Here is a 21,772-nt window from a genome sequence, read left to right as displayed (position 1 = left end):
GGATGTATTTGATATAAATTGTTGAAGATGTTGCAAGTGTAATATGTAAACAGAATAACAGAAAAATCAAAAATAGATTCTGGATTTTTTTTTATTTTTGGGACAAATTTTGCGACAAATATGTTTTTGTCGCAAATTTATCGTAAATCTTTTGCGATGAATCAAGATTTGTCCCAGAATTCGTCGCAGATTTGGGACAAAATTAAGTTTTTCGTCGCAAATTAGGAACAACTTTTGGGACGAATTCAGATTCGTCCCAAAATTCGTCGCAAATAGCTTATTTACCCAACGTGGTTAAAGCGATGTTTTTGGGACGAATCTAGGTTCGTCGCAAATTTGCGACGAATCTGGATTCGTCCCAAATTTGGGACGAATCTAGATTCGTCGCAAATTTTGGAAGAAAATAATTTTTTGTCGCAAATTTCCGAGGTTTTTTTCCCTCTAGTCATTTGTAATTAGGCAACGTTTTTTGTGACGAAAAATTTTCGCTGCAAATTTGTGACAAAAGTATATGTTTGTCGCAGATATAAAATTATGAAATTTGCAACGAATAAATGTTCGTTGCAAATTTGCAACGAATTCTGCGACGAAAATTTAAATTTGTCGCAAATATTTCCAACGAAAATTATGTATTCGTCGCTAACATTTTGCAACGCCATTTTTGGGACGAATATAAATTCGTCCCAAAATTTGTCGCAAAAAATTTTGCGACGAATTTTTTTATCAAATTCGTCCCAAATTTTGTCCCTAAATAACAGTTTTTTTTGTAGTGGATGCCCCAGCATTACCACTCTGACGTCCAAGTCAAAACCAATCAAAGGGAATAAAGTAGAAACAAGGAACAGTTGAGAATTGCGTTTTTAGAATTAGAAAAAAGAAGAATCTCCTTGCCTCCTGCTGACTCCCCTTTTATGCTATCTTAGATGGCTTCTTATCTTCCTTATATTAATGGTCCTTCACTTATTTTTTTCTAATTCTAAAAAAAAATAACTCTCAACTGTTTCATGTTTCTATTTTATTCTCATCCTTTGACTGATTCTAATTTGAACGTCGAAATGGCAATGCTAGGGCATCCCAACCCTATTCTAATTTCTTATTTTCAGTCAATTATTCTTCAGGTTCTCCGACGACGGTGGTTTTTCTCTTTATTCTCCTTCTTCTGGTATTTCTAAGTAGCAACAGCCGATATACATTTATCACGTCACCGATGTATCTCCCTCCAAAAGTCTTGGTGCACGTAGGATCAACAAATGAGACTACAATGCCATCTTTGTAATTTAAACAAACTCTATAAAATAAATCTTTCATCAGGAGAATAGGTGGAGGATGTAAATGCTCGTCCTCATGTGATTCCAACTCAGAAGAAGAAGCAATGTTCCCATCAGGTGTATATATATAGAGAGAGATTGTTCTTGCGTTGTGCTGTAGTTGGTGATGATTGATAAGACAACATGAATCTCGTTTTTTCTGAGTCTTATTAATATATATAATTTAAACTAAACAAATCGTAATCGATATGACGTCGATCGTTGTATTGCATGGTAGATTGTTAGGTGTTATATGCTGAGGAAGGTGCATGGGCTTCCTGTTTGGATTTTTATCAGTATATGTATATATATACATTAAAGAAAACACAATCTAATTCCAGTACTGCTCATATTTTATTGGTGAATGCTAATTTTATGTACGTTTTTATCACGTTTGGTTTATTATATATATTTAATAAATTTTACTATTTTATTAAAAATCTTTCCATTTATTAACTAACTTTGGTGAAACCTAGAATGAATTTACGTTACTATCCTTTTTTCTATTCACACTAAAAATAATTCCAAGGTTTATTAGTAATTCAACAAGCGAAACAATTAGTGATATAGAGTTCGAAACTCAACTACGACGTATTATTATGAATTTTTCTCATCATTAATTTTTTCTGGTTATTTTATATAAAAAAAATATAGTTATCTTTAGTCTCATATCTTTAGTTTCTTTTACTAAGATAAGTACAATATTAAATTAAAATAATTTTTTGCATAGGAAGCTCGTTACAGTAGTTTATTATTGGGATTCTCTAACGTCACCCATGCATTATTGCACTATTGCATGAGTCTTGGTTCTGAACGGTAAGGATGACACTAGAAAATCCAAATAATTCGGATTTTCAAAGACCCAAATAATTTATTATATTATTATATTACACTAGTATATATTTTATTAAAAATCTCCCCCCTTTACTAACTAATTTTGGTAAAGCCTAAAATGCATTTACGTTAATGTCCTTTTTTCTATTTACACTAAAAATAATTCCAAGGTTTATTAGTAAGTCCACAGGCGAAACAATCAGTGATCTAGAGTTCGAGACTCAGCTACAGCATATTATTATGAATTTTTCTCATCATTAATTTTATCTGGTTATTTTATATAAAAAATATATAGTTCTTTTTAGTCCCATATCTTAGAATTGACAATACTATGATCAAAGAAACTTCTATAAATATTTTAGGCCGACGATGTTAAAAAAATATACTTTTCTTAGTTTTTTTTTTACTAAGATAAGTATAATATTAAATTAAATTAATTTTTTCCATAGGGAAGTTCGTTACTGGGATTCTCTAGCATCACTATCACGCAACACGTGTGCACTAGACCGAAAACTATTTTCCATGCTTAGTTTAGGGGTTGGTGTGGACCAGACCGATTAGGTAGCAACTTAAAACAAAGTTTTTTATTACGAAATTTTTTTTAAAAAAATATTTTGGTCAAAAACATGTAGTTTTTTTTTTCAATTTACATTTTCAAATAAGGAAGCGCTCGCGTTGAACTATCTAAAAGTCTAACATCTCATGATTGCGCGTCCTATTTGAAAGAAAAATTTATATAAATATGTCATAGTTGAAGATTGAATTATAGATATTTGGATGACAACTTACGGTCCTTCCACTACACCGTAACTCCAAGGGCCAATTTGCATTTTAAAATTTTATCAAAGAGTGACTGGATAAAATTAAATTCCATAGTCTCCCTACCTCTTGGATTTTAAACATTTTAGTTGATCAACAAATGGCCTTTAGGCCGGTCCAAATCCTAAGCTAAATGGGCCAACGTTGTCATATGTGTGGAGACCAGGAATTCAGGATTATAAATGTCTAGTATTACTCTTTATATCCACGAGTGATCGGGGTGCAGTACCATGGATATTTTTCACTACCATTAGGATAAATCAGAAAGTAGAGTTGTAAACAAGTCAAGCCACTAAGGTCTCAGTTCGAAAAAAAAAAAAATTATTTGATTAAATTAATGAGCTGAGCTCAAGCTTAATTTTGAGCTCGAAAATATTGTCAAACTAAGCTCGAGCTTAACAATATTTCATTCATGAATTTGCGAATATGTTCATTTTGAGACTTATGAACATGTCTGTTAAGAGATTCGTAAACATATTCATTAAGAAGAGACTCGTTTATATATAAAGAGTGAGTTTTGATATGCCTCTCACACTGCACATCCTGTAAACATCTAAAATATATCTTTTAAATTTTAAGATATAATATATATATATATATATATATATATATATATATATATATCAGTTAATTTGAGCTCAATTATACGCCTAACGAGTTAAAACTCAAGCTTGTTTAACAATATGAAAATGATATGTTAACAAGCTAATTTCAAACTAAACTCGTTTAAAAGCTATTTTTAAATTGAGCTCGAGCCGTTTGAGATCTATTTAATTTCATTACGAACCGAGCTCAAACTTAAGAAGTAAATCTCGAATCAAACTCGAGCCGAGTTTGAGCTAAGCTTGTTTAACTTTTAAACAAGTTATTTTTGAACCGAGCTCGAACTGTTCGTGAACTATTTAATTTCATGACGAACCAAGCTCGAGCTTAAGAATTAAAGCTCGAATCAAATTCAAGCCGAACTCGAGTTTAGGGAGAAAACCAACCGAGCCAAGCTCAAACCTCTTACTAGCTCGGTTCGGAGAAGTGCATATAGGTTTGCGGACGGTCCAGTGTTTCAAGTAATTCTAATTCAAACTTATCAGGTGTAATATAACATTACTCATTCATTATAAAAGTTGTCATTGATACATAGCATTGGCCCATCTACTTCATAATAATTGATACTGAATTAGTGAAATCTCCACTCCAAGGCCATCTACTTGCTCACCCTGAAACTTAAATATTTAAGAAAATTGTTATGAACAGAGGAATTAATGTCAGTATCTTATCGATAGAATCGAAAAATATAGCTAGTTAATTTTCGCTAGGCTCAGTAACAGACAAAGTCCTTAGATTCTTGATGTCTCAAAGGTACAAGCTGGGATCGATAGTAAGATAACGAATGACATTGGGGAGGAAGTGGTGTACCTGTAGGTGTTGGACGGCTAGCTACTTATAGTTGGGGAAAGGGACGCGGCCGGACTCAATGCTTTTGAGGTCCTCGATTAGGAGGTCGTAGTGGGACTTGACCTCCTCGGCAGTCTTGCCCCCGCCGACTGCTCGGGCCACGTTGTGCCACCGGTCGGGGGTGTCCTTGTCGAAGACTGCTAGAGCGCGCTCAAAGAGCTTGTTCTGATGCTCGGTCCATGCTGAGGCCATGTTGGATGTTGAGGGGGAGGGAATTGAAGAGGTTTGGATGAAACAGTGAGTGAAAGGGGTAGAGGAAGTTGTTTGGAGAAGGGGTACGTGATAGGGGGCTCTTTTATAGGGACTGAGGTAGTGGTGGAACCGATTCGGAACCAATAGTTTGGACTCAGGCTCGAACCTAACACACGTCGCAGGTTTGCTAGTGCAAAAGTAGAACAACAAACCTCGCTTAATAACAATAATGTAGAAATCTTCTTGTTTTCTACTCTTTTTTAATTTACTATCACATGTCCCTTGAGCACAATAATCTATAGAGGTGATGGATTCCCTTCAGGACTAAATTCAATTTAAAATGTTAAGTACACTTTAGGATATGCTAATCCCGATACTAATTAACCTCCCGACGAGCCTAATGTGCCTCTCCTTCTCCTGCTGCTTCTTCTTCCATGACAAAGTGGATTCTATTCCACTGAACAACAACCTCAAAACCCAAGTCATAATGTGCAAGTTGAAGAAAACAACCTTGGATTCTCACCTCTTTCACTCACTTTATGCAATGAGGTGGGATATGGTTCCGAGAATGACATATTCTAGCCCTCGTAATCTTTCTTTCTTCTTTTTGGCCAAAGATCAGATAGTCATGCCTTTATTGGATAATGGGGGTTGAATCTAGCCCACAATATAAATTTAGGGTTTAGAGTTTAGTTTTAACCATTGGGATTCTTTCAACCACTAGCAATTAAAATAAAGACAACCGTTTTACTTTGCATGCATCATCATGAATCATGTTCCTCTTAGCGTAAAACTTAGGTTTGTTGATATATTATTATTGTAACAAAGGAGATTGTGCTCCAATAACTCTCACTGTGAATCTTGTGCAGACTTCTAAGAACTGTCAAAATTGTAGGGAAAGTATTTTTTTTTGTTCTTCCCTTTTTTCAAAAATATGTACATGAAAAAAACCATCTTAAACTTGTTTGCAAACAAAATTATCATGATTCAGTTCTCCATTTCTTCAATGTCATCAAATATAGAGATATTATAATGTTATGGAGTTGTAATCTAGTCAGTTTTCCCACTTATAGAGAATAGCACTTGAATGGAATTCTTCTTTATCTTTTATAAATAAAAAAAGGAAAATAATGGCAGGAATCAAAAGAAGTCTTTTCAGGACTATAAAGAATAAATTAGATATATATGCACAGTAGCCATATGTCGGAGAGGTACATGCAAAAGCTAGCTAAGGATCAATAATGGAAGTTGATGATAACAGCTATGTGGTTTTGTTTCATCAGATCAGATGAATCAAATATTATGACAATAGTGTTTAAAGAGGGGCCGAAAAAGCATGTCCCATGCATAGGAGGAACTAATCCATTCATTTTGGCTGTCTTTTCTTCCATGACTTTTGAACAGTCAGAAAGAAAAGTAGGAGGATAATGATGGCAAAAGATGAGATATGAAGAATATTCAGATAATATACAGTAAAGCTATTTCCAAAAGAATGTAGCAAGCAATTTACTGATTCAAATGGAAGAGAAAGCACGATAACTTCACTTAAGGGAAAAGTTTCTGGGTGTCTTTATAGATTTTCTACTTTTGTTGGTCTTAAGTGTTGCAGAAATGAAAGAGAGTATGCGTCACACAAGTCCAACCATGAATCATGCATTGTAGGAGTGCAATCCTTAGATATTTTTCAATTCTGACAAATTAACTGATTAAATTCGGCTCTGAGGATCATGGAGCTTACAGTATCAACCAGCTGATCAAATCCCCTTCTGCACGTTGAGGTAGAATGTTTTAGATGATCACATTCTTCAGAACATGTTGTTTACTGCAATGATCCATCAAGGTTTGACACACTAGCATAGCACAGGTTCACAAAGATTGGGAATTGAAATTCCTTTAGGAGTTACCTCGGTTCGTAATGCAGGATGCAAATATATCCTTAACCACTATTCTTCATCACTGCTGCAGATGGATCTCTTCTGGCACTGTCACTTTTGTTCAATCTCCTGATTCATTTTATAGAAGTTCACAATCTTCTGATCTAACTCGTAATAATGAAACATCTTATCTAGAGGTTTCAAATCCAAGTCAATAAAAAAAGCCTGGAAACAAAAACATACCAAGTCAGACCTGTAGTAAATCCAAAAGGATGCAATATTTGTAGGCCAGCTAATATGAAAAAAAGAAGACCAGCTGATTCAAGAACTGGATTGGCTGAGGAGCCACCAGCTCTCCTGCCAATCTAGTTTTAAGAAGACTGGTTTACGGCTGAGTGAGAAGCATGTGAATGCTAAAACTGCAACTGATCTATAACATGGAAACAGAAATGTGATAACGCCAAGGTGAATATGTGTAAAATAGCATGTGCCTTTGTTCTTGGTCGTTTAGCATTCTTACAGGATTCCCTTATTCGACATGGATGTTCCTAGGATTAATAGGGATCATAAGTAAAAGAGCAACTACAATGATCGGATACCTTGTAAGCATAGGTTTGATTTGATGATCTGAGAAATACAGAATCATAATTAGATGTAGTACAGCCAAGTTCTGAAGGCCTAAAGCAGATCATCAGGCTGCAATCTTTTGCAGTAGCTGATATAAGATATTCCCTAACAATTTTCATGCTTTTCTCTAGTGGTAGAGAATGCAAGGAGGAATACTTGTGCAAAACCTTCATGTTGCTCAAATTTTTGCAGATTGGACATGGCTGAGAAATAATATTGTAATAAAGATGAATAACCCCTTCTATGTCAAGGACATCCAACTTCTGAGTTGCTAAAAGTCTATCAAAGATCCCAGACCTAAAGCCTGTCTCTGCTACTAGTTCAAAAAAGCTAGCTAACTGTAAGCCACGGGAAGCAATCAAGTTTGCAATTGCTTCTTTGCTTTTATTAAACTGTTCAGTTGTATTATCTAAGCTACCACCCAATCCTCCAAACACAAGAGATCCATCAAAAAATATACGGAAATTATTCTGAGGAGATTCAAACAAGGCAATGATGGCCTGTAATATTCTGTCCCTTGATCCAGAGAATAGATCAAGTGGGTTGTACCCACTTATTTGTAAGATCTGCAATACAAAAAATGTAATATATCAAGAAAGCTTCACAAATGTAGATGTTGATAGTTAATGATCCATAAGCTTCAATATTAATAATCATGTTAACAATCAAGAGAGATGTTGGCATCAAAAGGAGTGTTATTTTAGTAGATAAAACAATTACAGGAACCAATGTGACCTGTGTTTTCAGACAGTATCGTACGAATAGCTTTTGGCAAAACTTCAAATTACTGTCGAAGTTAAAGATCAAAATATGAAATATAATAAAGTAATGTGTACCTCTCCCCGATGATGTTTTAGGAATTGATGCATTTTAAATCGTGTTGCATTCTTCTTAATTGCATTTGCTTCTGTGATGTATTCTGAAGATGGGAGGAAACCACACTTTGGCTAATACATTGTCATGAAAAAAGATTAAGCAATGGAACCACAGGTTAGAAGTAAGGCTGAGGTACAATAGTAACCAAGCCAAAACGGGAAAAGAAAGAAACTGATCTACTATAGAGGAAGCACCTTTATTTCAACTGCAATGCTGAAATCACATTTTGGAGTACCTGAAATTGTGCTGAAAGTGTCATGATCACAAGGCACAATTTTGTGATAAGCATTAAAAATGTACCTTCGAAGCATATTCATAAAATAGTCTCTTCAACAGAAAATAAAAAAAGCTGATAGGTTCTGGTCAGAGTTAATAATAAAAGTCATACAGAAGAGAGACAAATTAGTGAAAGACGAATGACAAACTATGATAAAAGGCATGTAGCAGAGAATTTTTTTGGCAAATAACAATTGATTAAAAATATGAATACAGACAGGTTAAAGGCAGCAGATTGTATCATTAAATAATTATTTGTGTGCATTCCCAAGGTTGAAAGTTGAAATTTCCTTTGAGAAAATAACTAAAATTTTACTGAAATTATGTTTGAGTCTCATGCTGGCTACAAAGGCTGGAACTCTGGAAGTTTATTTTGTTTCCTCCAAGGGCTAGAAGTGATGGAATTTATATCAGGGAAAAACCTAGAAACATGTAGTCTGAGAATATGGCATTATCTCCACTATCTACTAAAATTAACCAGAAAACTCTTCTTAAAAATCAGCCAGAAAATTTGCTTTTGCTGTTTATACTGCAGTTCAATAACATGTGCATGTGCACATGTATATAATCAATTCCAGTGTCCTTAATTGTTATCTTGTTAATCCACCTGTTGTAATTTTATCACTAATGAACTTTTTTGCTTTTACTACTATTGCTTGATCTGAGTGTAATTGAGTGTTTTGAATAACAAAAGTACCTGCAAATTTTGGAGATGTAAGAAAGATGCTCATAACAGTCACCTAGTTGACCCACTAATTAACATCTCATTAAAATTTTAAAAGGTATAATTCTTCAGACTATGATTGTATGAAACATGACTAGAAAAGTCATTTTCTTTTACTATTAATTCTTAGCAAAAGTTCTTATTTGCTCTTTCACTCTATGCCCATCTCTCAGCAGGTGGGTAAATGTAGAACCATAAGAAACATCTTTGTTTTTTTAGTGTTCTAGTTAATACATAAGCATTTGAATATTTCTGATAACATATTTATCAGAATATAAAAAAATTCTTGTTGCATTTGAATTTTATTGCATTGTTAGTCCAATGCTGGTCGCTTCAATTACTTCTGGGTTCTGGCTACTTAAAGGCTAGGCAGTTTAATATCAATTGATCTTGTTCAAATTTTTATTCCCTTATTGAAAATTATTGTTTTTGTATTAGTTTATATTAAATTTCTTCCTCAAAAATCAGTATTACAATGAAGTTTGTCGCTTGCTGGTGCCTACACCCATGATTCTTTTCCTATGCCGGACTCAATCTAATCTGTATGCAGCTTATATTCCTGGTAGCATTGTTGAATTAGCGTTACATTCACACTTGCACATTATCTATTAGGTTTGGAGTCATGTTTAGCTAATTGTGTTCCATATTGGCATATTGGTAGACATGGTCAAGTACAAAGTCATAGGCATTTATCCCTATCTTGGATTTTCTGGGCATAAAGAATCATGTAATTGTGAAGTAATGACAGAAATTAGTGGGGAGTTACACACCAGTTGGTGAACAACTTGTTGAGATCACCTTGTATTACTAAGGAGAGGATAGATGAGAAGTTTATACATTCAGATGTGAAAATTGAAGGTATGGTACCAAGTAAGAGAACACATCAAAAGTTCTCTGGACACCGATATTAATTGAAGCTCAACTTCTCAGACAAATTGTGAGTTCTCTACCCAACAATATCACAACCGAGCACAACCATGTCAAACACGCGGTGGAATGGATCCTAGGCCATAACACACTATCAGAGTATCAGTTAGGTAATTCAGTATGCCAAGATATTGTAATAAACCCTGTAAGACATACAATTTTTCTACTGGCCATTGCCTACATAAAATCCAGATTGTATTCAATTTTACAGAAGAAGTTGATGAGAGTCAACAAAGTTAAAAAGAAAAAGAACCTACCAGGCTACCACCAACTAACCTATAGCAGAAGTTGAATGGGCAAGCTCTTCTAAATATCCAGTCCACCCATTAGACATCATCATCATTATCAGGTCATGTTCATTCCAACTATCTAGGATCGACTCAAATTTGATCACTCCATCGAGCTCTATGCAAGGCAATATCATATCAAATTTAATCTCCAACTACCCCTTATCCCTTCCACTTTAATAAATTTAACTCTTCTCACAATAGAATCAGTCAGCCAACTTTGAATATATTTGTACCATCTCAAATCTCGATGTATTTGCTTTCATTTTATTATCTATTAGAGTTCCACTTAATTGCTCTCAAATATATTTTTTTAATTTTATTCTTCTATGTAACTCCACACTTTCATCTTAAGATTCTTAGACAGCTACATTAATTTTATACATGTTTTATAGAGTCCTAATACTCTTGACTTATAAAATATGACAAGTCATACCGCAATCTTATAAAATTTTCTTTTTAGCTTAAGAGACACGAAAATCATACTAGATGCTAGAAGCTCATTTCCTAAGTATCTAACATTACCTACGTTTCTGCATTTCCTATGGCTTGTTTAAAAATACGAGGCTATTTTACTGATCCACATTCTTCCTACTTGCAGGAACTAGTGTGTTAAACTATCATTCTTGAAGAGTATAATGCATGTTTCTGTCATGGTCTTAGCATGACAATGTTCCTCCATGGAAAAACAAAACAAACTATGTTATGAGGAAAATAGTTTAGTTCTCACTAGTAATAACTGAATGGTCAGAAATAAGAAGTGCAAATTCACACAGCTTATTGATATTGGCAGCATCAACCCTCCATATTGGACGTTGACTTTTAATATTCGTCTCCATAACATCCAAAAATTCCTTAGAAACATAGATAAGAATCTGCAAATTGAAAGACAAGAAAAACAGAAAAGAATGTGAGAACTCTGAAAACTGTTAGCAACTTCAAAAATCTCTCATACATAAAAGCTGCAGCTACTCCAAACACTGCAAAAGTATGACAGAGATAATGATAACAGGATAAAAACTAAAGCATGCAGTATGCTTCATAGTAAACCTGTCCTATTATTTCAAAAGTGCAAGCCATTCAAGAAAGTATATGTTTAAGGTCAAGCTTCTATGATCAATGTTGATTTTCATCATATAGAATAGAAGAATATGGTATGGAAAATACCTACTCAATCACATACACGTTCAGGCACTAAGCATCCCTATGCCAAAATTGGATACATGTCTTCTAAGTACAGGAAATAAGTAAAAGAGCTTGAATACGAAAAGATTGCAGTATGAATTATAGTCTTTATCTTAAATTGATAAAAAAACAAAGATTATAAAGATCTCAACCAAGACAGGAAACCATAGTACATAAGAAAATAAAATAAAATGGCTCCAAAAAAGTTTACCCCCGCATCTATATGTTTGGAGTTCAATAAATCAGCCATGACATGCTGAATAAAAGCTCTGGAAGCAAAGTCTCTGGTAGCGGACTCCAGAATTTCCCCTACATCTTTCCATATAAGTTTTTCATGATTAGATAGGTCCAATCCTTTATGCGCAGACAGAGTCTTCTTATTTGGAATTTTCTGAATGCGTAATACCTTTCCGACCTGCTTCATAAAAACATCAAATTGGCACTGTTTCGTCTATTTGTTTTTTGTAGGAAAGAAATCATAAGTTCCATAAAAATAATCTAAGCAATGTGCTCATAACGTCTTAACCCATAAGCAACCCCCCCAAAAAAAAAGGAAAAAAATATCAACACTAAGATAACACGAAGGCTACCAAAAAGGGAGAAGAGCCGCAATATACCAGGACCAGATTAGCAGCTCCTTCTCCTTTGTAGAACCAATCCTTAGCAGTGCTTTCTCCTACGATCATCTGTTCTTCACACACAGAAAAACGAGGGGACAAGAGAGTAGATTCAAAATTTGAGATTTAACATTCTAAACGGCTAACGATCAAAAGGAATGCACCAATTCATGCTCGGAGTCAATTTTACTAAGAACGAAACCTGATTAAATTGACATATAAAAACCTCAAAATTAGATTTTTTTTTTCCATTATCGAAACGTGTATAAATTGTTATCGCCTGTACCAATGTGGATTGTTCATACCTGCCCGTTGTGGCTCATACTTCGAATGGTGGAAAATCGCTGACCTGCTCCACGTACCGCCGGAAGGGAAAAGGCAACGGTAACACGAAACTCCTCGGAATGGGAGCGGGTCGTTCGCTCTAAAGCAGAAGCTAATTGGCAGATGATGGAGAGGAGGGAAAGATAGAAACAAGGAAGATGATGCAAAGACAGAGCGATAGAGCACGGAAGATGTCCAGAGGAACAGAATTCAGATCTTCGCTTGCAAAATGTGAAGACATTGAAATTGGTCATTGAGCTTGCATTTTTATATCCTTCGATTAGAGACTCATAAATGTAGGGTAAAAATTGGAAAAAGTGCCCCCTTATTTTTATTATCTCCACAAGGTCCGCTGTTATTTTTGATAATTTACCAAAAGATATATTTAGATTTTTGAATTTATTAAAAAAATATATATATTACTATAGTATTTATCAAAGAGCACATCTTTTTATAATGGTCTTCCTATTCTACCCTCTTAACACATTTAACTGAATTTTCTTTTTCTTTGTTTTTGTCATTTCTTTCTCTTCTCATTCCTACTATGCATGCAACTTATCTTCTCTTTCCTATTCTTTTTTTTCTCAAACCTGTTATAGGAGATCAGACCCATGTTGGGTCTGATATCTCTCCATATTAGGCGCAATGTGGCCCTGATATGAGGAGATATAAGGCCTAACAACAGGAAAAAAAAAAGAAAAAAAAAAGAAAGAAAAAGAAATATTTAGGTTTTTCAAAACCTCTGGTTCACCACTAGAAATGTCGAAAATAACAATGGAGAGCATATTTGAACTCCTTGTAATTTTAGAAATTCATAGGAACTAAAATGAGTGCAATCGGAGCTCTCTAGGTCCATCAATAAATTTTGACCGAAATTCACTGATAACCTAGAGACTTCATATTGCAGTCATTTCAGGTCCTGTGGATTTCTAAAATTGCAAGAAGTCTAAATATTCTCTCCATTATTATTTTCGACATTCCTAGTGGTGGACCAGAGGTTTTGAAAAACTTTTTTTTTTCTTTTTTCTTATTATTAGGCCTGACGCGAAGAGATATCAGGCCCAACATGGGTTTGATATCTCTTCGTATAAGGCCCAATGTGGCCCTGATATCTCCCCATATCAGGCTCAATGCCTAACAACAGAAAAAAACAAAAAAAAAAAAGATTTAAGTTTTTCAAAACCTCTGGTCCACCACTAGGAATGTCAGAAATACCAATGGAGAGCATATTTGAACTCTTTACAATTTTAAAAATCCACATGACCTGAAATGACTACAATATATAGTCGATAAGTCGATAAGTGTGTTTCGATCAAAACTCATTGATGGACCTAGAGAGCTCCGATTGCACTCATTTCAGTTCATATGAATTTAAGATATTTCAAGGAGTTCAAATATACTATTTATTATTTATTTCAACTTCTAAGAGATGTTAAAATATAATTAAAAAGAATCAGCAAAACAATCCCCATATGTTTTAGGTTTTTCAAAACCTCTGGTCAACCACTAGGAATGCCGAAAATAACAATAGAGAGCATATTTGGACTCCTTGCAATTTTAAAAATCTACAAGACCTGAAATGGTTGCAATCGGAACTCTCTAGGTCCATCAGTGGGGTTTGACCAAAATCCACTGATCGTCCTAGAGACCTCAGATTGCAGTCATTTCAGGTCTTGTGGATTTCTAAAATTACAAAGAGTCCAAATATGCTATCCATTGTTATTTTTGACATTTCTAGTGGTGGACCAGAGGTTTTGAAAAACCTAAATCCTCTTTTTTTCTTTTTTTCTTTTTTCTTTTTTGTTATTGGGTCTTATATGAAAAGATATCAGGCCCAATGTGGGTCTGATATGGGGAGATATCAGGCCTAACAACAGAAAAAAGAAAAAAAAAGAAAGAGAGAGATTTAAGTTTTTCAAAACCTCTGATCTACCACTAAGAATATTGAAATTAACAATGGAGAGCATATTTGGACTCCTTGCAATTTTAGAAATTTACAGGACCTGAAATAACTGCAATCTAATGTCTCTAGGTCGATCAGTGGATTTTCGGTCAAAATCCACTTATGGACCTAGAGAGCTCCAATTACACCCGTTTTAGTTTCTGTAGATTTTTGATGTTGCAAGGAATTTAAATATGTTATCTATTATTTATTTCAACTTCTAAAAGATGTTAAAATATAATAAGAAAGAATCAACAAAATAATTCCCATACGTTTTAGGTTTTTTAAAACCTCTGGTCCACCACTAGGAATGCCGAAAATAACAATGGAGAACATATTTGGACTTCTTGAAAATTTAGAAATCCACAGGACCTAAAATGACTGCAATCGGAGCTCTTTAGGTTCATTAGTGGGTTTTGACTGAAACTCACTGATCGACCTAAAGACCTCACAGGACTTCTAAAATTGCAAGGAGTTCAAATATGCTCTTCATTGTTATTTTCGGCATTCCTAGTGGTAGACCAAAGGTTTTGAAAAACCTAAATATCTCTTTTTTCTTTTTTTTTTTTGGTTATTGGGTCTGATATCTTCCCATATCAGGCCTAACAAAAAAAAAAGAAAGAGATATTTAAGTTTTTCAAAACCTTTAGCCACTGCTAGTGATCCTGTCCGAATGCTGAATCAACGGACGCTGGACACGTGGCGCTCTCCGGGTTGATGACGTAGATCTCCGACTGGTCGCACGAACCTCCGGCGAACCTGTACAAAAGTCGGGCCGGGAAGGGGTTCCCGGCGACGACCCTCCGACGCTCAAGTCAGGCAAGCAAGCAGTGGGAAAAAGTGGCTCCAAAGGTGTTGAACGCGTACCTCCGGCGAAGAATGAGAGCTTTTATATAGGGCAGCGGAGAAGCGAGTGTACACATACCGAGGTGTACACGTGTCCGCGGCCCATACCCCAGTAAGGGCTTGTCAGTGAGCTTACCTGACCCATACTGCTACAGTCCAAGCGTGTCCTCGATGGGATAGCGGAACCCCCTGTCACAAGATTCGGAGTATGACCTACATGTGGAACATACCCGCTGTCAGGAAAAGATGTCCTTTGTCCTTTTCCCCTTTGCTCCCGATCTGGCGTTCGGCCGGCCAGCTTCCACGACATCCGGCCGGACGTATACGGTGGTTTACTTGGGGAGATTCACAATCACGCGCTTTGTGGAGACTATTAGTAGTATGCTTATGGCTTTGGTCAAGCGTGCAGTCCGCTCGGCCCTGCGATCTTGTCCGCTGAGCGCCGGAACCCTGGCTTTCGACAGGGCGCCTTTAACCATCAACCAGACACCGGCCGCCCGCCCGGCCGGTCGAACCTGCCCTTCGCCGCCCGGCCACCTGCCACTTTGACTTACACGTGGCGTTGACCCCACCGGACGGGGGGCCCCTGTTCTTACAACCGGATCAACTAGGAATGTCGAAAATAACAATGGAGAGCATATTTGGACTCATTGCAATTTTAGAAATCCACATGACCTGAAAATGATTGCAATCTGAGATCTCTAGGTCGATCAGTGGGTTTCGGTCAAAACCCACTGATGAACTTAAAGAGCTCCGATTGCACTCATTTCAGTTCCTATAGATTTCTGATATTGCAAGGAGTCCAAATATGTTATATATTATTTATTTCAACTTCTAAAAGATATTAAAATTTAATTAAAAATAATCATCAAAATAATCCTCATACGTTGGGCTTGATATGATTCATTCAGATCCACGCATAAGGATTTTTGTTAATTCATCATTATTACAATTTTACACCTCCATAAAAGCTGAAATAAATAATGGATCAGTCTTTGTTGATTTATGGGGTTGTAAAGAATTCAAATATGTCATCTATTGATTATTTTGACTTCTCCAAATGTATTCTAATATTATTAAAAAATCAACTAAACTCTAAATGTTATGAGTCCGATATAATTTATATATCATATCTATGTTATACATGCACGTATGGAATAATAAAAAGGAAAGAGAAAATGAGAGAAAAAATTAGATCTTTACCTGCACCCTTATGTATATTATCGTTTTATTTTTCATCTTAAAGATAGACCCAACATAAAATAACATTATTCTTAAGTAGAAGTGTTGCATATAATTTGTTATTATATCAATTTTTTTCAATTAAGTAAATAAATTTAAATAACTGATTTAGTTTTAATGAATATGCACCTTCAACTATCTTCAACTTGCTAGTATTCATAAATAAAAACTATAAATTCTTCACGAATAAAGGACGTTCGTCTCGTCGGTTCAACTTCCAAGCCACTTCTCTCGAGGGGCGGTCGAGCCGGCCCGGTTCAGTCGACTACGCGTGTGGGTTCCGTGTCTTCGAAACTTTGACCTCGATTCCTCTATTCAGGATCCGGAAGTTCGTCGTTCTTTTCCAATCCCTCGATTTCCGTCGCTTGCTCCGTCCCAAATCGCCGAAGAGGAAAAGGTCGATTCATGCAGGTAAATCCTCGGTTAATCCGATGCTTCTTCATCGTTTCCTTGGTCTCGAACTCTGATCTCCTTGTCGACTGACCTAATTGATCTTCCTTTTTTCAGAACTTCATCTTCTTGAAGAAATATCCGTAGATCGACGTCAGGAGAAGAAGTGGGAGACTTTAATGGAGGTTGATGATCCTACTGCTTCGTTTCCCCTGGCAAAATGGAGAAGTGATTTCTCCAGGGCGTTTCAGTACTACTTGGATAAATCGACGCCCCACGCGACCGAAAGGTGGATCGGGACTGCTGGAGTCGCTGCGATCTACTGCCTGCGCGTGTATTTACTGCAGGGCTTTTATATCATCAGCTACGGTTTGGGGATCTATCTGTTGAATCTCCTGATTGGGTTCCTGTCTCCGCTGGTTGATCCGGAGCTCGAAGTTTCTGACGGCCTTGCTCTGCCTACAAGGGGCTCTGACGAATTCAAACCTTTCGTTCGTCGTCTTCCGGAGTTCAAGTTCTGGTAAAATTTTATTTGCCTTTTATTTTATTAGCCACCGGGATGAATTTACTTTCCCTTTCTCTTAGATCCACTCGCTCCTAAAAATTTCCAATATCCAGTTCAATTTCCACTTCTCAAAACTTTAACTTCATGTGCATTGTGTATTCGATGTCTACTATGGTCTGCTTTGTTTGAGAAAGATGCTTCTATCAAACTATTCGACATTTTTTAAGCTGCAAAAGGAGCTAAAACATGTTTAGACAGACCATATGTTAGACATTAGCTTTTATGATGCACATTATGTTGGAAAGTCTGTCATTCTCTTCGTGATATACATTATTATTTGTCTTCCAAAGAGTAGGTTGTTGTATGAATATATTATGGTTGAATCTTTTGTTTTGACATCGTCTACTCTTGATATTTACCTACGTATCTGAAAAAGGGTTATCAGTTTCTTGAAGTAATCATTAGCAGTAGGGCTCCAGTGTAAAAAAAAAAATGAAACTAAAAAATTGTTCTGATAAATAAATTTTTTGGGTAATGGGTATGGCATCTTGGTGATTGCAAGACATTTGAAAGGTGTAATTATATCAGTAACCAACACTATAGATATACAAATACACTAATTTAATGACGTTTCTTTGTTTGGTAAAACAAGACACCCAATGTTAGCGGCCGACATGTCTTACTCAACTTTTGTTTGAAGGTATTCCTGTCATCAATTAGGAACATCCTTGCCTGTTGACCAAGTATGATGCTGTTATGGACAATAACATTACCCATAAATTTAGTTCATGCAACGTTCATTTAGGGTGATGATCTAACAATAGACGTGTTCATGTTCATGCAAATATGAGCTATTGAGGAACATGCTCGCCTTTCCTGATTTTCCATTGAGACATTCCTGTTACTAGAAAATGAAATAATAGACATACTGATAAACCTATCATAGTCTTAACTAAATGGTCTAGTGACTAAGTAAGCTAGTGCTAATGGACATGATAGTCAAAGTGTTTGGAAAAGAGGAATTCTAAAGGTAATTTGATTATTGAAATGTTGATATGTTATCAATTTTAGTTTACATGTATCTGATCCATTGGTCTAGGCTCACCCTGAATCTACTTATCTTCCTCTATTCAAACTGATAATTCTCAGGTTAGGTTCTGGGCTTGCTTTTATTCTCGATCCATTTAGTACTATGATAGAGAATCTATTTCCGTTTACATGTATCTGACCCATTGGTCTAATAAGCTCACTCTGAATCTACTCATCTGCCTCTGTTCAAACTGATAACTCTCTAGTCAGGTTCTGAGCTTGCTTTTAGTTATTTTGATCCATTTAGCACTATGATTTTACTTCTGTTTTATTTTAGGTAAAACAAATCCATTCAGAATCTGTAGGTGAACATCCAATTGTAGTTGTAAGATAACATTTGATTGCTACAATTGATATAAAAGTATACCATAGTAACTTCCTGAAAACTGACAATAATTGTGGCTCATGCATTCTGACCCTCTAGATTTTGGTGATTCCAAGTCATATGGTGTTGCAGTCATGCAGCTTACAGTATGCCAAGCCCCAGCCTATTTGTCATGGCCTTGTAGCTTGTAGCCTTTGATCTATGACCATGTGGTCTTCATTCTGCTGCATGCAGCTTTACCGACCTTGGCTAATGGTATTCGCCAGTGGCCTGCAGTATCATGCTCTTCCACTTCTGTTGGTTGCATCATGTGCTCTGTGCTATGCAGCTGCTTATGCCCTCTGTGGGTATTTGGACTTTCCAGCTTCACACATGCAGCACCCATGATTTGCTTGCATCCACTGCTGTTTCAAGGTGCTCATGTAGGTGGTCAGACCAGGTGAGTCTTGAGCACCTCCAGTGCATCTTGAGGGAGTGCTTTCGGCCAGGCATGCCTTAGGCAAGTGTCTTCAGCTGGATCCCAGGCATCTAGGTGGTCACCTCACTGATTCAAGTTATAAGAGGGACAAGGAAAAATTCAAGATGTCTTTTCTATTTTTTTTCCTTTTATTTAATCTTGCTTTGGTAATGTCGATCAATACTGTGTATGTTTTACATCTGTGGTATTTTACTCTTTCTAGGTTTATCATTTAATGCTCAACCTCAATGGATAGTTTAAAATAGAGTTTGTCAATTATTTCTAGCGTTAGTTGAGCACTTGATTTACACTTGGAAGTTGGGGGTCTATGAATCCTTATTGCTCCATTATCATTATTAAATATTAATATTGATTTATTTGTTTGTTGACTCAATGGATAAAGTTCTAAGATAGGGTAGTGATTTTTTATTTATTCCTTATATTTAAATTATATATATTAAAATGATATATTTATATAAAAGTTCATACTATGCTTAGATTAGTACCTTTCGTCTCTTACAACACAAGCATTGCAGTATCTTCCAGCCTCAAAATTTCCTAGTGTATTCAATAACAGTGATCCCATGTAATAGCATCACTGGTTGCTAATGTAATAGACTACTACATTTTGGTTAAACAAGGATAATGGATAAATAAAGCATTCTTCAAAACATAAACAAGCATTGTACAGTGATCAAATCTCATAAAAAATGGTTGTTACTACAAATAAAAATCATAAACAGGAAGAGGAACAAAATTTAATTCCTTCATTATTATTGATATGATTTAAAAAAAACAATATGAAAAAAGTGTAAGCGAAGCTGTGTGATGTTTGCATAGAATTTTTTTATAATTATATCATAGACTCATGTTTGATAACATCTTCATTCTCTTTTTTCTGTTGCGTCCAATTTTTACAATTATATGATACGGCCTCCAAGAGACAGTTAGTTATCCTGTGTAGCCGTTTATTTAATCAGTTAAATTATTAGAGACGTCTAAGGAGTTAAATTGACTTCTTGTTGTTATTTGCTGATATATATTTCTGTTCTACTTTTACAGATGTCTAAGTAGTTAATTTGACTTCTTGTTGCTGTTTGCTGATATATATATTTCTGTTCTACTTTTAGAGATGTCTAAGGAGTTAATTTGACTTGTTGCTGTTTGCTGATATATATTTCTGTTCTACTTTTATATTTATGTTTGAACTTTGTCATCCCTTTGTTTCTGTTACCTGTTCATTTAAAATGGCGTTAAGTATAATGGCCATGTAATCATTTTACTTCACAATTATTCAGGTATTCAATAACAAAAGCTTTCTGTGTTGCTTTTGTGATGACTTTCTTCTCTGTGTTTGATGTTCCTGTCTTCTGGCCCATACTGCTATGTTATTGGGTGGTTCTTTTCTTTCTGACAATGAAACGTCAAATTACCCACATGATCAAGTTCAAGTATGTGCCATTCAGCCTTGGGAAGCAGGTTAGTCTCGGTAGTATTTTAGGCTTTACAGTTATGGAGTCGCAATTCTTTCTTTAATATTTCATTATAATGGTTCTGAAAGTGTTAGAATACAAAGGCACAACTCTAGCCAACGCCAGGATACCCTGCAAGTATCACTATGGATACAGTTTGTTTACTTGGAAAAAAGGAGTGAAGCAAAGATTATCATTATTTAATTATTTTCTTCACAAAATATAACTCTTCCTATATCCCCTTTAGTTTCCCTTCATGTAAACTTGACTTGCTTCTGCCTTAAGGCAGCTAGCAAAATTGATATTGTCTATATGCTCAGTTAAAAGACCAATTATTTTCTTATTGATACCTGAACATAATGGCAAGATAGGTTTAAGATTAGCTTCATTTTGCCGCTGATTGTTTTGGCCCTTAATGTTCCTAAGAAGTCAATTAAGTTGTGGAATATAGCGAATCATCTTAACTCATTTCAAATAACTGTCAACTGAAAACTAATACTAAATTATAACGGTTAAAACTAAAAGATTAGCGCTTCAAGAGGTTAAATTAGAGTCATGTTGGACTTTAATGTTCAATTTGAAAATAAGACTACTTTATTTTCCCTAACTTTTATGTTTTCATGTGTTTTGATAAATGTATTCCTGTGGGTTTTTCTTGAATTGGTTTACTGTTTTGATTCAGAGGTACGTAGGGAAAAGGAATTCTGGAAGCAGTAGCCGGTCAAGTGATTGATCTCTCACGGGGTTAAGAGCATCCAGATGTTCAGTATCTTCACTTAATTGATACCTTTATTAGTTTTACTCGATTGGAAAATTGAAGGATATATTCTGTTAAAAACGTTTATTTTCTGTGCTTCCATCCAAATGTTCTCATCCACTAGCCTGGTATATGATACGCTGGAGAATAGCCGTCTGAAAACACTAGTAATTGTTGTTTAGTTTTATCTTTAGTTGCTTTGTGTTGTTTCTCATCTTTATTGGACGCTTTCTCTACTTGGAGTGCAATATGTTTCTGTTCTTTGTTGACCTTGTGGACTCGATGCTTTTTGTAATCTCGATCTCGACTTTGAGCGGGGATAAAAAAAAATGAAGAAAGAAAACGATTTTAGATTGGAAATATGAAACAAGTTTTTCATGTTTGATGAATTTGGAAATAGATCTAAATCTAGTAATCGATGATTTT

At 35.4% G+C, this 21,772-nt stretch overlaps 2 protein-coding genes across 3 annotated transcripts; one reads left to right on the top strand and one right to left on the bottom strand.

The window, feature by feature from the left end:
* Positions 1-6,123: 6,123 nt before the first annotated feature.
* Positions 6,124-12,537, bottom strand: LOC122014526 (inositol-pentakisphosphate 2-kinase IPK1-like). Of its 2 annotated transcripts, none has more exons than XM_042570760.1 (9): positions 12,303-12,537; positions 11,971-12,066; positions 11,592-11,795; positions 10,926-11,070; positions 8,176-8,216; positions 7,942-8,052; positions 7,078-7,671; positions 6,509-6,703; positions 6,124-6,426 (listed from the first exon to the last, which is right to left on the bottom strand). In XM_042570760.1, the coding sequence occupies exons 1-8, from the start codon at positions 12,318-12,320 to the stop codon at positions 6,590-6,592; spliced, it is 1,323 nt and encodes a 440-aa protein (XP_042426694.1). In that variant the 5' UTR covers positions 12,321-12,537; the 3' UTR covers positions 6,124-6,426; positions 6,509-6,589. The 2 variants fall into 2 exon arrangements, with proteins under 2 accessions (XP_042426694.1, XP_042426695.1); XM_042570761.1 differs by having other exon boundaries at positions 11,998-12,066.
* Positions 12,538-16,565: 4,028 nt separating this feature from the next.
* On the top strand, positions 16,566-21,615 carry LOC122016435 (protein RER1B-like). Its single transcript, XM_042573735.1, has 4 exons — positions 16,566-16,762; positions 16,859-17,261; positions 20,416-20,596; positions 21,272-21,615. Exons 2-4 carry the CDS (start codon positions 16,921-16,923, stop codon positions 21,320-21,322), a joined length of 573 nt encoding a protein of 190 aa, XP_042429669.1. The 5' UTR covers positions 16,566-16,762; positions 16,859-16,920; the 3' UTR covers positions 21,323-21,615.
* Positions 21,616-21,772: the final 157 nt, after the last annotated feature.

Source organism: Zingiber officinale, chromosome 8B (assembly GCF_018446385.1).
Source record: "Zingiber officinale cultivar Zhangliang chromosome 8B, Zo_v1.1, whole genome shotgun sequence".
In the NCBI taxonomy this organism is placed as follows: Eukaryota; Viridiplantae; Streptophyta; class Magnoliopsida; order Zingiberales; family Zingiberaceae; genus Zingiber; species Zingiber officinale.
This window is presented reverse-complemented; position numbering and strand designations above follow the sequence as displayed.